This window comes from Marmota marmota, unplaced genomic scaffold, assembly GCF_001458135.2.
Source record: "Marmota marmota marmota unplaced genomic scaffold, marMar, whole genome shotgun sequence".
NCBI lineage: Eukaryota > Metazoa > Chordata > Mammalia > Rodentia > Sciuridae > Marmota > Marmota marmota.
In genome coordinates this window covers 25013836-25029190 of record NW_026000037.1, presented here as the reverse complement: position 1 = coordinate 25029190, position 15355 = coordinate 25013836, and the positions used below count along the sequence as shown (strand labels likewise).

The window sequence follows — 15355 nt, the reverse complement described above, 5'->3', positions numbered from 1 at the left end:
TGGGGGTCCCGAATTGGAGCATAACAAAGACTGTAACCTTCGTTAGAGAAAGAATTTTATCCTTTCTGTTTAATTCCATATCCCCAGTGAAGGATATGAAAAATAACCCCATGAAAAAGGGGAATAACCTCCAGGGAGAAAAGAGGACAATGTGTGTGTAGAGGGGAGGCAAACAATGGACTCTGGGCTCTGGACTTTCCCAGGAACAATGGGTTTAGAACTTTTGCAACTGTTTCCCCTGATTTGAGCTTTGAACTTGCACAACTGTTTTCCACTGACTACCCAACAGATACATTTTTGCCATTATTTAAGTCTCACTTGTTATGATTCCAATCTCACTTAAACCCTATAAAAATCAGACCCTAGTTGTAATCAATCGTCATTTTCTCCCCTGAAAACGTGCCATTCTGCTGCTTAATATAAGAAGCTTGCTGATCTATTGAGGTCTGTTCCCGGTTTTGGTTATTTCTTCTACCCAGTGCCTGTAGCATTCCTACAGACCTGGCATATTAGAAAATACTTTTGTGAATATGAATGGACCCATTCACTATATCATATGTGATATTGAATAAAGTTACTGAGTCCCTCTTTTAAAAATTTTATTTATTTTTTGTTAGCTACACATGACATTACAATGATCTTGGCAATTCATACATTTGAATCATTGGGGTATAATTTCTCATTTTTCTGATTGTACAGATTGCAGAATCACACTGGTCATAGAGTCACCTTACTGAGTCCCTTTTTATAAAACAGTCACTAAGTACTATATTCAAGTGGTTGAAATATGAAATATTTGAAAAGGAATAGACATTTCTCCCAAAGATTTGGGGATGAAAAAAACAAAAACATGCTTCATGCTGTTACTGTTACAGAGCATGGGCCCTCTGGGAAATTGAGGCAGCAGGAATCCCCCCACCCCCATACTTTTGGTGAGGCCAGAAAGATTTCAGATATGTTGCTCAGGAAAGGGGAAAGGGACACTCTGAAGGTAGGAAAAGGGTTCTCTCAGAGAGGAAAGGGATATCGGGCCTCTTCAGCCCTCCTGTTTTACTGGAAGTCCTAGGGGAAGTTTCCAGAGTTCTGTCTAAGTCCACCTTCTGACTTTTGACTGACAGCACAGGAACTTCATGGACCACCATCAAGAAAGGTATGGTATTCAGAGTTGAAGTGTTTTAGGAAATTCCCATAAGAATGGGAACTTCCTAAAGGAAGTTCCCTTGTTTTTGTCCCAATTACTTGTCCCCTTAGTGGGTTTGTTATTGATCCAGTTTTTGCCTCAATTTCCTGCCTTCTTAATCAGTTTATTAGCACTTGAATAGCCCCCATCAAGCTTTCTTGATGAGGGTCTTCTTAAATGTTTTAGTTGTGGTAGAAGGCAATGGAGTTGTGATAGGGTCCAGATACCTGGGAGGGAGTGACTTGGACATGGAACAAGTTTTACTTAAAGGAATGTAACTTTGGCTGGGGGAGGTTTTAACACACCAAGTCCCATCTTCCAGGTGCTTATCTGTCAGATAAGGGTCCCTGTGGCTTTTAGTCATCCTTCATTGTCTTTTCCCCTGCTTATCCGTGTGACTGACTAGCTGTCTAACATTACCTTGTTTAACCTTATTTTTCTTTTTAGACAGATTGAAGTAATAAGCAGAGAGGTTGCTGGGCAAAATCCTAGAAAGCTACAGGAGGTTGGAGGAGAGAGAGGGAGAGGGAGATGGATGAACTATATAAAGTAAAAATAATGTAATGGGAAGTTTAGTAAGAATTAGATCTCTTCTTCACCCTTAAGATTGGTCAACACAAATTATATGGCAATACTTTTGATTTTCTGTACTAAGGAAAGGGAAAGGAAGTATGAATGAACCCAAAGCAAGAAGATCATTTGGAAAAATTTCATTGATTTGATTTTGAAATTCAGCCAGATTTATATGAACCACAGTTGTTCATCACCCTTACCAGGATCTTTGCAACGGCCCAGGTGGGACCATAAATAGAATGAGTAGAACAAGGATACCCTGGTATTGGCCAGCTCACTCTTCATGGCTAGCTTTATACATTTTGATCAGTATTTTAAATTAAAAATTAGCCAAGTATGGTGAATTCCAGCTACATGGGAGGCTGGGGCAGGAGAATTTCAACTTCAAGGTGAACCTAGCAATTTAGCAAGACCCTGTATCAAAGTAAAATAAAAATGTAGAAGTGTAGCCCCATGATAGAGTGAGTGCTTGCCTAGCATGTGTAGGGTCCTGAGTTCAATCCCCAGTCCTTGGGACAGGGGTATTAAAAGAACTTCTGGTAAATTTATAGACTGGAACTTTTCTCCAGAATAGATAAATTTCATCTGGTCTGGAATCACATCTATGTTCCTGCAGTTTGCTTTTCTACCTGTTTCCTATCCTGTAACCCTAAAATAAGCCTTATCCATCCTGCTACACTCAACCAAAATTCCACTTCTATGAAGATTTACCTAACCATTTAAGACCAAAATGAATTATTTTTACTGAAATCTTTTTGACCTTCATGTTGCATTGCTCAGTAATTATTCCATGAACATGTACTTTGCTTCTTTAATTGGGCTGTAAGCTCTTTGATGGCTTGAATATCCTGTATGAACATCAGTTATTTTGTGGAGGCTAAAGCATTCCCAGCCAAATTATGGGCTAGTGAAAAGTGTTAAAAAGTGAATAAAACAGGTTATTTGGGCCCAATTTACATATCCTTGATCAAAATGAAGACCCCACCTGAGCCCTCTAAAATAAATCTGGTGTTAGTCTTTCTCTGTATAAATAATTAATGACATTTATTTTTTATCTCTTCCAGATTAATTAAAAAGGCATTGGAGGGCTGGGGATATAACTTATTTGGTAAAGTGCTTGCCTTGCTTGCACAAGGCCCTGAGTTCAATCCCCAGCATCACAAAAAAGAAAAAAAAAAAAGGCATTGGAAAAATAACTTCTGATTTTCATGTGAGATAATGTACTGCCTTTCAGAATGAAAGCATTTGTGAATCATTTTTGTTATGAATAATTTAGAGTATTTGGGATATTCTATTTCTAGGTTAAATAATTCAAAATAGGATTTTAGTAATGCATATGTGATACATATTTAAAAAACAAATGTGAAATATCTTCTTGAAAGTTTGTTTTTGTAGTGAATTCAGTCATTCAAATTGTTTTCTCTCAAGATCCAAAAATGCCAGGGCATTACCAGCTTTGAGTTTATCCTAAAAAAAGAAGAGAATATATTAAAGCACTATTGGTTGTTTTTAAAGTATTTTATTAAATGTCCTCATTGGGTTTTTAAATTATCAGTTCTCCAGTAGGAGAGAAAATTATTTGCAGGTTATATAGTGAGTCTCTTACCAAAATCCTCTGACCCATGTTTTGCCCCACTATATGAAATCTGAATCTGAAACTTAATGGATAAAGAAAATGTGAAATACACACACACACACACACACACACACACGGAATATTACTCAGCCAAAAAGAAGAATGAAATTATTGCATTTGGAGGGAGGATGCGAATAGGAAAGACAGTAGAATGAATTGGATATACCTTTCCTATGTTTATATATAAATACACGACCAATGTAACTCCATATCATGTACAACCTCAAGAATGAGAAGTTATACTTCATGTATGTATAATATGTCAAAATACACTCTACTGTCATGTATATCTAAAAAGAACAAATTAAAATTAAAAAAAAATCTGAAACTTGACTGTAGGAGTAGAGGAAAAGACTTATAAGGGGGAAAGTCTTTTTAGGGGAGTGCCCCTCTTTGGAAATCCTTATTGGATCTCCAATAGGTTTGAAGGATTATTTTGAGGCAAATGCAGAGAAAATGTACAATTTAGGTCTATGGGACAAGAGGGCTTGAAAAACAGTGTTGAGAAGTAAACTAGCCATTCCCTGGCTTCTATATATTGTCCTTTTATATTGCCCTAAATAAAAGGTGGGGTCTAGCCAGGTGAGGTGGTGCAGTCCTGTAATCCCAGTGGCTCAGGAGGATAAGGCAGGAGGGTCACGAGTTCAAAGCCAGCCTCAGCAAAAGTGAGGTGCTAAGCAACTCAGTGAGGTCCTGTCTCTAAATAAAATACAAAATAGGGCTGGAGATGTGGCTTAGTGGTCAAGTGCCCCTGAGTTCAATCCCCAGTAACCACCCCCCCTTCCCCCCACCCCCGAAAAAAGTGAGGTCTTTCAGAATAAGAGAAGTTATTTTTTTTTCAATTTTTTTTTTTTAGTTTTAGGTGGACACAATATCTTTATTTTTATGTGGTGCTGAGGATCGAGCTCAGTGCCTCATATGTGCTAGGTGAGCCTTCTACCACTTGAGCCACAACCCCAGCCTGCAACAAAATAAGTTATATAGATGAAGGATCTCAGATTGGAGTACAAATCTGTACATTTTATAAATTTCCTATGAGGAAAGGATTCTGTCATTTTTTTTCCTCCACCTCTTTCCTGGCCATAGACTATCAACTCTGTAGAAAGAAATGATTGAAGGACAGCTTACTTTGTGATACCCTAATTGGTTTGTATCTAGTTTGCAAAGAACAGACATGTAGCTGAGGGTAGAGAGGGTAGAAGGAAACATGTATGACAGTTGTGTAACATCCATACCACTAATATATGGATGTCACACAGCTTTCCATATCATGATTACCTTGGGGCTCTTGAACAGCATTAATTAGTAGGTGATTTGGTATAAGGACCTCTTACTCAGAGTTCTTCATTGAGGCACACTTGGGTTATCTTCCTTAAAGCTACATTTTAGAAGTGACTTGCTACTTAGAGAAATCATCTCTTTATCTTTTAAAATATGCTAGTTCAAAGTATGCTTCAAAAGTGTTACCCTTTTGTGTATTACTGAGTCAAGGGATTTGGGGTTACCTCTATATGCTATACCCCAAGTTATATCACTTTTGGCAAATCACTGAACAACTAAATTTTGTTTTCCTCTTCCGTATCTTCTTGGTGGTACACATCTGCCTGTATACCTCTCAGTGTTGTTGAACTCATCAAATGAATTTATTTATTACACTTTAAATTTGCCTTAAACTTAAGGGTATTTACCTGCTTGTGGTTAAAAAATTAAAAGATATAAAGGGAAAACATTTTTCCACTACTGTCACTTTACTACCACTTTTTCTTCCAAGAATTATCACTTTCTTATTTATTCTATCAGAATATTTTATGCATATTCAAGCAAATACTTTTACTTAGGTATATAGGTATTCTTTTTCATTAAATGGACAGTATAGTATCTACAAGTGGAAATATATAAATCATTTTGCATCTTGATTTTTAAAATAATATCTTCAATATTGATTTCTAATATTTTTATGGCTGTATAGATTTTATTGTATATATTACTTATTTAACCATTCCCCTAAAGTTTGTTTTCAGTATTTTATTACAGTGTTGCAATGAGTACCCTTATAAAGAATGTCATTGTGAATTTGTGATAGTATAAAATTTTTATGGAAGTTATTTTAAAACTTCAAAGCAATAAACACCAAATAATAAACTAAAAGAGGCATAAAATAATAATTATAATTCCATTAAAGTCTTAATCAGGATACTTGTAGTAATATGATTTCTTTATAATTTTGATTAACATTATAAAAAGTTTTTCATTTTTAAACTGTTGTTAAAAAACCCAAAATCTAAAAGAAAGAAAGAAAAAAAATCTTAGCTTTCTACTAATTAGTAGTTTTTTGTTTTGTTTTGTTTTTGTGGTGCTGGGGATTGAACCCAGGGCCCTGTGCATTCGAGGCAAGCACTCTACCAACTGAGCTATATCCCCAACCCCTCAAGAATTAAAAAAAATATATTTTGGTTGTAGATGGACACAGTACTTTTATTTTGTTTATTTTTATGTGATGCTGAGGATCAAACCCAGTACCTCACACATGCTAGGCAAGTGCTCCACCACTGAGCCACAATTGCAGCCCCAACAATTCAAGGTTTTACTACCTCAAGGTAAATGCCAAAGGGGATACATCTTTGTTAAACAGTCTAAGGTTTCCTAGTTAATAACTGGCAACTAGCATACATCAGAATGAATTATCCACATCTGTTAATGTGCTTCAAGTCCACTCAGAAGATTTGATAAGTTATGTAAGGTAGAGAAACCTTGAGGAAACTTTTGGATTTTACATTAGAAGTCAATAAATATGCAAAAGGATTATGATTGAGACCTTTGTAAGTTTTTTAAGAGTTTATTCATCCCCTAATTTCAAATTTTGGCCATCCCTGACCCCTGGTAGTGACAGGTGGTGAAGCCCTTGGGAAGAACTTTCATTTTTAGAAGATGGAGTGGCAAGGAGATAGCAAAGAAGAGGAAATATGAGGACACTGTGTCTCATTTTAAACTCATCTTGATTCAGGAGTCTAAGGGATAGATTAGGTAGATATATTTTAGTATTATATACCCACCTTTAAACACTGAGGAGAAAAAAATCCAGTTACTTTAGGACTCTTCTTTGTCCTTGAAACCTTGACTTTAGTCTCAATAGCTGAATAACTAGAATCATTACAACTTTTGAGATTGGTAGATTTGTAACAGAAATATTAAAGAAAAATATTATTTCCCTTTCTAATCCACTTAACATGTATGTTTTATTATTATTATATGCTTATTTACAGTTTTCTTTCATGGCTTTATGAATTCAGTTGTAGTAGGCTGACTTTCAGCTTTTTTAATGTTCTTTGGCCCTTTAATATTTTAGCTAGGAGGGTGTCTCAGTGGTACAGCTCTTGCCTTACATGCATGAAGCCCTGGGTTTGACTCCCAGAACCACCAAAAGAAAAAAAATGGTTTAGCTATTTCTGAAAATGAGTAGTAGTTATAGGAACATTAAGTTCAGTGGTTCCTCTGTTCTTTTTTATCCTGTGCCAAAGTGCTCTGAAATCAAATCCAATTGAACAGGAAAGCTCAGGAAAAGACTATGAAATGAAAGATACATACCTTTGTTTCTTCATCAAATTCTTCAATGGACTCTATTAATTTCCCAGGTTCTAGTTCACCTAGTGGAAAGGGGTAGTCAGTTCCCAAAATAACTTTATCCTGAAAAGAGAAGTTGTATTTTCATTTGTAAATTTGTAAAACTTGATCAAAGATCCTCCTATAAAATATTTTGCATTTGCTTATTATAAACGCTCTTATTAATAATAAATTAATAAGTGTCTTTCTGATTAATAGAACATGAAACTGATCTAAAATTTTAGATTTTTGTTCAAATTTTCTTTTAACATTTTTCCAGCAGGTGTCGCTGTTAGATCTCCTAAAGTTGCAAATCAATCCTTTTTTTTAATTAATTGAAATGCAGAGCACTGAAATTTAAGACATTTATATAATAAAATTTATATAATAAAATAGACACATATTTGGATGAAATTAAGGATTATATCTTTCTTTGAATGATACATTGCAATCTATCCCACAATTACCGAAAGCATACTAGAGTTGAAAAACAAAAATGAAAAACAACTGTATAAAAAGATTCTAAAAGTATGTGATCCCACTTGTCTAATAGCACTTATTAGACAAGTGGGATCACATAAAACTTAAAAAATTCTGCTCATCAAGGAAAAAATAATCAACAGAATGAAGAGGGAACCTACAGAACCGGAGAAAATACTTGCAAATTATACATCTGACAAAAAGTTAATATCCAGAATATACATAAAACTCTATAACTCAGTTGCAAAAAAGTATAATTGTACATTTTTATATTTTTATGTATCAATTAAAAATGAATTTAAATTTTAAATATTTTAATGTGTCTACCATAGTAATGTCTATTTCCAATTCTAGATATTAAGTAGCAACTCTGATTGGATTTGAATAACATTTTTGCCACTGTTAATTGGAAATTGTATCTTGAATTAAATAGGTAGTTCCACAAATTCTAATTTCTGAGGCACAGAAGTTCTGGTATTCTATTGCATAGTAGGATGACTGAAGAACATGGTAAAGGACTATATATTTCAATAAGCTTGAGGAAAGAATTTTGAATGTTTTCACCACAAAGAAATGTTAAATGTTTGAGAAGATACATTAACCTAAACCTGTTTTTTCTTTTGCTCCAACACAACCCTGGAATTATGTTGGACTCATCCTGCTTCTTCACTCCTGGCATCTGATGAGTTACTAAGCTCTTGGGATCCTACTTTGATATCATTTCTTGCTTCCATCACCTTCTCTCCATTTCCTCAATTCCTCTATTAACTCAGAGTCAGACCCTTACCATCTCTTAGCTTAGTGTGACCTCTGTGGTACTGAAACATCCTACATACATTGTATTCAGAGCACTTATTATATTGCTATGAGACAATGTCTAAAAATAATAACAATATCTAACATTTATTGATTGCTTGGTATATACAAGGTGCTATTCTAAGCCCTTAGCATTTATTAACTCAATAAATCTTCACAACCTTCTTATGAGATGATTTTCATTATTATCTTCATTCAATAACTAGGGTAACAAAGATGATAATGAACTTTTCTAGAGTTGTGCAGTTAGGATGCAGTGCAGCCAGGTTTGTGCCTTCATCTCCACACTCAGCTAAGAACTGGGACAGAAACCATGTCCCTGGCTGTAAGCATGAAGCTTGGCATAGATTAGGTGTTTATTGAATTAAACTGGGCTGCTACTATCATTTTCTAATTGATCTTCTGATTTCAAACTCATTTACTTTAAGAAGTATTAATCACTGGAGAGAATTGTGTTTTTGTTTGTTTGCAATACTAGAGATTGAACGAGGGGTGCTTTACTACTGAATGAAGAATGTAACTCTGACTCATGATTGTGATCAATTTGAGAGTTGCTTTAACGTGTGTGTACTGAAGGAATAAATGCTTGAATGTACAAAGAAGGGAAGTATAATTGTAAATAGGCCTGGAATATTAACAATATTTAAAATAATCTAAATATGAGCTTTTGTGAGGGCAAATAACACTTTGATTTCTACACAAAAAAAGATTTTCCTAGGTTTTATGAATACATTCATGTGAAATAATATGGAAAAGCATATAATAAAGTTCAAAAGAAAGACATTATAGACTAACAAATCTATATTTAGATTTCTGTAATCATTACTATGTGAAACCAAGCAAATACACCTGCTGACAGAAGCCCTAAAGACCCTAAGTTATGCCTACTCGCATCTGTGCCAAGAGCTGATCTCGTTCTGAATTGTCTACTTGGCATTCATTGGAGGTTCATTTGTCCTCATTTCTACTTCCTCTCACTAAAGCTGTTTACAATTCCAAAACACAACATAATTTTTGAAGGTTCCACGCTTATAGTACATTTGTCAGGTACATTAACAGGAAAGTGAAATCTACAAATTAATTTTGCTTTCCGTTCAGGAATTCCTTCCCTCCCAATATTATGGCCTTCTCAGTAATAAATGCATTCTAAAAGGGGGTCTGATCTGTTTTAATGTGAAGAGAGCAAATGATTCTAAAACAGGAATGAAAATAACTCCTCTGCAATTCATCCTCCTGATTAAGATATGTCTCTGCCCCCCTCCCCAACTTGATTTTGGATGCTTACTGCAGAACATCAAATTCATAGTTTGGCAACACTTAATTATTATTTAGCAGTTATTACAACTCCTCTAAATAGGAGTTTAATTATCCACTTGTGATTATTTGATCAATGAATTTTTTTATTGATGATTTCTGGCAAATATTTGACCATCTCTAGCTTGCTAGTAATTTCATTTTCTAGTTTGTTAGTAACTTCATAGGGGAGAGGGAAGAAGGTATAAAAGGACCGGAAATGAAATTCTTGTTAATAGTGTTTCTTGTTCTGTGGGAGAAGAGATAGCAGCAAAGAGGAGATTGCTCAAGAGTTGTATGGTCCTGTAGAATGAAGGTCACACTCTTCTGTGCTTAATATCAGTCTCTAGTTAATATATTCTTAATAAATAATTGAGTTAAAAATACTCTTTCTAGTGCTGTATCTATCATCTATTATCTCATTGCAAATTGATTTTGTTTTAGATGAATTACATGAAGGATTCTGGGTTAAGAAAACATACAATATGGCCTTAGATGACTGTTGCTCACGTTTTCATGGGCCTGGGCTCCCTGGGATACTCAAGATTCTCATGAAATCTCAGGTTCTCAAGTCACAGACCTGATCCTAGTCTCTCCAAAGCTGAACTTTCTTATCTTCTTGACTGTGATCCAATATTCTATTCCTTTGGGATCCTCCATGACATGAACCAATTTTTAAAATGTACTTGTTCTAATGTGCTAAAGTATCACTTCACAATATCTACATTTTGGTAGGCCCTTTGAAAGATTCTACTAAAAACAAAGGAATAATTCTAATGGTGGGCATTTTAGGTACCAAGCTGCCTCTTCTGGCATCTTCAAATTATACTTCTAGACAGGTGCTGGCTTGCCTTATTGGACAGTAAAGCTGTGGATAATCCTGATGGATTATCAGCACCAACACTATGTTCTAACATTCATTTTCCTCCCCAAAGCCAGCAATAGCGCATGTCTCTCTATGAGGCCAAAGACTTACTGAGCTGATAATAATTGTGATTAATATTCCTGCCAGAGAGAAGGTATAAACTACTCACCTGCTGGGAGTCATTCACTTTTTCACATTTTCAGGGAGTGCTACAAACACTGAAAGATGTGGCTTACTGAATAAGTTCTAATTGTGGACGAGAGTTTCATTTTTCTTTCGAAAAGGAACAATTAACTATATTCTCATTAACATATTTCATTAGTAACATTTGCAACAAATGCAACATGTAACATATCTTACTACAGAAATTCAAGTATATCAGGTATTTGGTTTGTTCCTTGACACAATTTCCTAGAAAAAGAGCCTGGTTTAATTCAATCAGTGTAAAATAGATAAGCCTTATGTCCCCAAGATTATTACACAATTTAATTAAACAAACATTAACTTAACACCTACTATTTTAAAGCACCAAAATAGATGATGTAAATCTCTGACATTTGTATAGTCCTTTGGCACAGCATTATATTGACTCTTTATATCAACTCTGACTGGTTATCAGCCCCATTTGACAGTTGTGGAAACTGGGGTGAGATGGGTAATTGACTTAATATTAAAGATCACTCACCTAACAAGTGATAGAGCCAGGACTTGAACTCTCATTGAACACAACTTCTAAGTTAAATTCTTGTCCTCAGGAAGCTTAAAGGCATCAGAGAAGTGTTCTGTTCTACTACAGACTGCAGTGCTAAGGAAGACATTACTTGACCAAAACATTTGGAGACTACCATATTAAAATAAATGTCAAGGTCAAGTTAGGTGAGAACTAGGCCAGAAACCCTGTTTGTTTTAAGGAATGTTGGAGTATTTCTAATACACATGGCATAGTCTATCTTCTTTCATAGGTCAGGAAATAGTAAAATCTTTTTTGATGATAAAGAACATTTTCAGTGCTTCCAGACTATTCTTTTAGAACCTCTTAAATAGAGTGTTAAAGATATAGAAGTCACAGAAAAGGGTTGGAGAAGCATTGGCCATTGGCCCTGACTGGCCTCCAGCTTAGGTTCACATTTTAGCCTAGATATTAAATGCCTAAGACAAAATCACATTTGTGCCTGTTGTAAAAAAAAAAAAAAGATACTTTTGCTCCTAAAACATTTACTATGAGATAAAATATTTTTACTATGAGATCAAGTATTTTCTATTTTGCAAAGCAGTAAATTCTGGTTTCTCCTTTAGCGTAAGAATATATGAATGGATATTTTGATTACAGTGCTAAAAATCTAATTTGAAGAGAGAGGCCTCTTCATTTTTTTTTTTTAAATTGAGGTGAAGTTCACATAATATAAAATTAAACAACTAAAAGTGTACACTTCAGTGGCATAGAACACATTTACAATGTTGTGAAATCATTTACCTCTGCCTTGTCTTAACCATATAAAATTATCTGAAAAGATCAACAACCCCAAGACTTAGAAACTAAAACATTTCACATGCCTGAAGTATAGACATGTGAGAAAAGCATTTAATTATGGAAGATTAGACTCGAAAAAAGACAGAAAATCCACTTGGAAGAAGATTTGTAAGGATATTTCCAAAAATTCTTAGTACATTCAGAGATTAAAAAGTATCCACCCAATAAGAACAGCATGTTAAAAAAAATTTAGAGTATATTTAGAAGAAAAATAAATTTAAGTTCTTGGATTAAAAAAAAAAGCCAAAACTAAATAGAAGGCTTTATCAATAAAGTTGAAGAAAGTGCTGCCTAGTTTCTTCTTGATGCTTACATTAGAATGCAGAAGGAGCACCTGAAAGAAAGGGCAATTACATGTAAGGAGACAGGAATTGTTGGGTTGAAAATTCTCAATTCTGGGCTGGGATTGTGGCTCAGTGGTAGAGTGCTTGCCTAGCATGCACGAGGCACTGTGTTCATTCCTCAGCACCACATAAATGTAAAATAAGGATATTGTGTCCACCTAAAACTAAAAAAATAAATATTAAAAAGAAAAAGAAAATTCCCAACTCTTCCAATGACAAATGATGCTAAAACAAAGAAATTGCTTTCTGGTAAAGATTAAAAACAATGCACAATTGGAAAAACATAATATAAAAGTGAAGCCAAGATGTGACTATGTTTTTGTTATGACCTGAAATGACTTAGGCAGCATTCAAAGAACCATTTAAACAATAAGATCTTCTAGGGAGCTTAGGCTCAGAGATTTGTAGGTAAAATTTTTGCCCAATGGTGTGAAACTTAGTAAGATTCATAAAAGATCCACAAAGTTTTAAAGAGAATTGTAGTAACAGTTTGGGCTGAAAGAAAATGAAAATTTTTGAAAAGAGACATTCGCACTCCAAATCTTGTACAAACATGAAGCAGTCTATAAAAAGTACTCCATTATAAACTCAAGCTAACATTTGTGGAAAAAAGATGACTCAGATTGTAGAATCAAGAACCATGGTGAAATATTCCTATCCTTTGAGTTCTAATCAAGAAGATGACAACATGTTCCTGATGGGTTTCAGATTTGCTAGTGACTAGAGTCTCTGCTGAACCTCCTGTTTTCCCCCTTTTGAAACTGGAGGTTATATAGAAAATATCCTGTGCCTGTCCTATCATTTTTTATTAAGTATAGGGGGAGCAAAAGGATTTGTCTTTTTGGTTTGCAGTTCTTCAGCTTGATAGAAATTGTACATTATGAGCTTTATCTACAAGTTCTTTTAAACAATGACATTCTAGATTTCAAGGTGATACCATAAATGATCAGACTTTTGGAGCAGTCTTAGCAGGGGAAAGGATATTTTGCATTTATGAGGAATATAAGTAATTTGTGGCCAGAGGGTGGAATGTGGTGGTTTTAAATTAATACTATGTAGCTTCTGACTCTAGGTCATAAATGGATAGATTCTGTCTAGTGGGCTTTCTCTTTTCCCTTATCTGCTAACTCCCTATTTTTCTCTCTCATTGATGGGTGAACTACTTGCCTGCCATATGTAAGGGCACTCAAGCAGATCTCCAGAGAGACCCACCTGGAGAGACACTGAGGAGTCCCACCATAAGTAAAATCTACCTTGGAAATAAATCCTTCAGTCCTAGTCAAGCCTTGGGTGACTACAGTCCTGACTGGTATTTTGCCTGCAGACTTTTAACAGACCTTGAGATAGTTATGCTTCTAAATTGCTGGCACACAGAGATCATGAGAGATAATAATTGTTATTTCAAGCTGCTAAGTATTGGAAGTGATTACTTATGCAGTGATAGATTACAAATGGGTCTAGCCAAAATTATGACATAATCATCATGAGTACATGAGTGACCTCTAAAAATCTGTCATTCACACACACACACACAAACACACACACACACAATCATAAAAAATATACTTTAGGGGCTGGGTTGTGGCTCAGTGATAGAATGCTTGCCTAGCATTTGTGAGGCACTGGGTTCGATCCTTAGCACTACATATAAGTAAATAAATAAAATAAAGATAAGAAAATATACTTTGGGGCTGGGATTGTGGCTCAGTGGAAGAGCACTTGCCTAGCATGTGCGAGGCCCTGGGTTTGATCCTCAGCACCATATAAAAAAATAAATAAATAAATAAAATAAAGTTATTGTATCCAACTACAACTAAAAAATAAATATTAAAAAAAGAAAATATACTTTATATATATGTCTGTTTATAGATACTAAAAATGGTTGTTTTTACAATATGTAATATATATTTAGTTTTATAATATGGTTTAATATTGTGATTTATCCAAATAACACCTGTGCATAGTTAAGCAAATATTACTAAAATATATTATCAAAAACAGTCCTGTGCCACTTTCTTAACTCTTATCCTTTAAAGTAGCCACTTTCACCTTTTTAACTTACATCTTCCAATAACTACATTCATATTCCCTGATAATATGCTTATCATTTTTTTTTAAGAGAGAGAGAGAATTTTTTTTTAATATTTATTTTTTAGTTCTCGGCGGACACAACATCTTTGTTTGTATGTGGTGCTGAGGATCGAACCCGGGCAGGCGAGCGCGCTACCGCTTGAGCCACATCCCCAGCCCGCTTATCATTTCTTGATTCATTAGCTTTGAAGAATATTTACTGATTTCCCATTATGGTCATTGGAAATCTCTTCCTTATACTCAACTTCTCTATTTTCTTGATTGAATTACAATTTTAAATAAAGCCAATATTTAGTACTTATACATGTATGATGATAAGTATAGTGCTGATTGTTTAATGCTGAGTCAAATAATGTACAATGATTATCTGCCCCCATACAGATTTTTGTTTACTTGGAGTTACTTCCTTTTCTTTCATTGGTTTAATTTTCTATGTATGTACTGTTATTTTGTTCCTAACACACCAACAGTTCTATTTAATATTTGGAAATAATCATTTCTACCTCTTAAATGCATTACATAATCCATCAGTTTCATTTTTTTTTCCTTCCTGGGGACCTCATTCCTCAGGAACCTGTTTTCTTGTTGCAATCTGGATAGGTTACTCTCTTGCCCATATATACTGCTAGAACTTTTCTTAGCTATTCTCGATTTGGAGTTTGTTTTTGGAGTTTACACACACACACACACACACACACACATATATAATATATATATATCTTCTATGTCCTGAATTGACCAGCCTGTGAGTAAATGAGGCTACATTTACTTTTTTTAAAAATATTTTTTTTGGTTGTAGATGGATACAATACCTTTATTATTCTATTTCTTGATTTTTATGTGGTGCTGAGGATTGAACCCAGTGCTTCACATGTGCTAGGCAAGCGCTTTACCACTGAGCGACAATGTCAGCCCCAAGGATATGTTAACTTTTGATGTCCAAATT

At 34.6% G+C, this 15355-nt stretch overlaps 1 protein-coding gene across 3 annotated transcripts in view; it reads right to left on the bottom strand.

Annotated features, from left to right (window-relative positions):
* Window positions 1-1221: 1221 nt before the first annotated feature.
* Window positions 1222-15355, bottom strand: part of Acmsd (aminocarboxymuconate semialdehyde decarboxylase) — a 51040-nt gene continuing 36906 nt past the window's right edge. For all 3 annotated transcript variants that reach the window (XM_048812186.1, XM_015479120.2, XM_015479121.2), the window contains 2 exons: window positions 6975-7073; window positions 1222-3220 (listed from right to left, as the gene is read on the bottom strand). In XM_048812186.1, coding sequence (XP_048668143.1) covers window positions 3158-3220; window positions 6975-7073 — 162 coding nt within the window. In that variant the 3' untranslated portion in view covers window positions 1222-3157. The remainder of the gene's footprint in view (window positions 3221-6974; window positions 7074-15355) is intronic.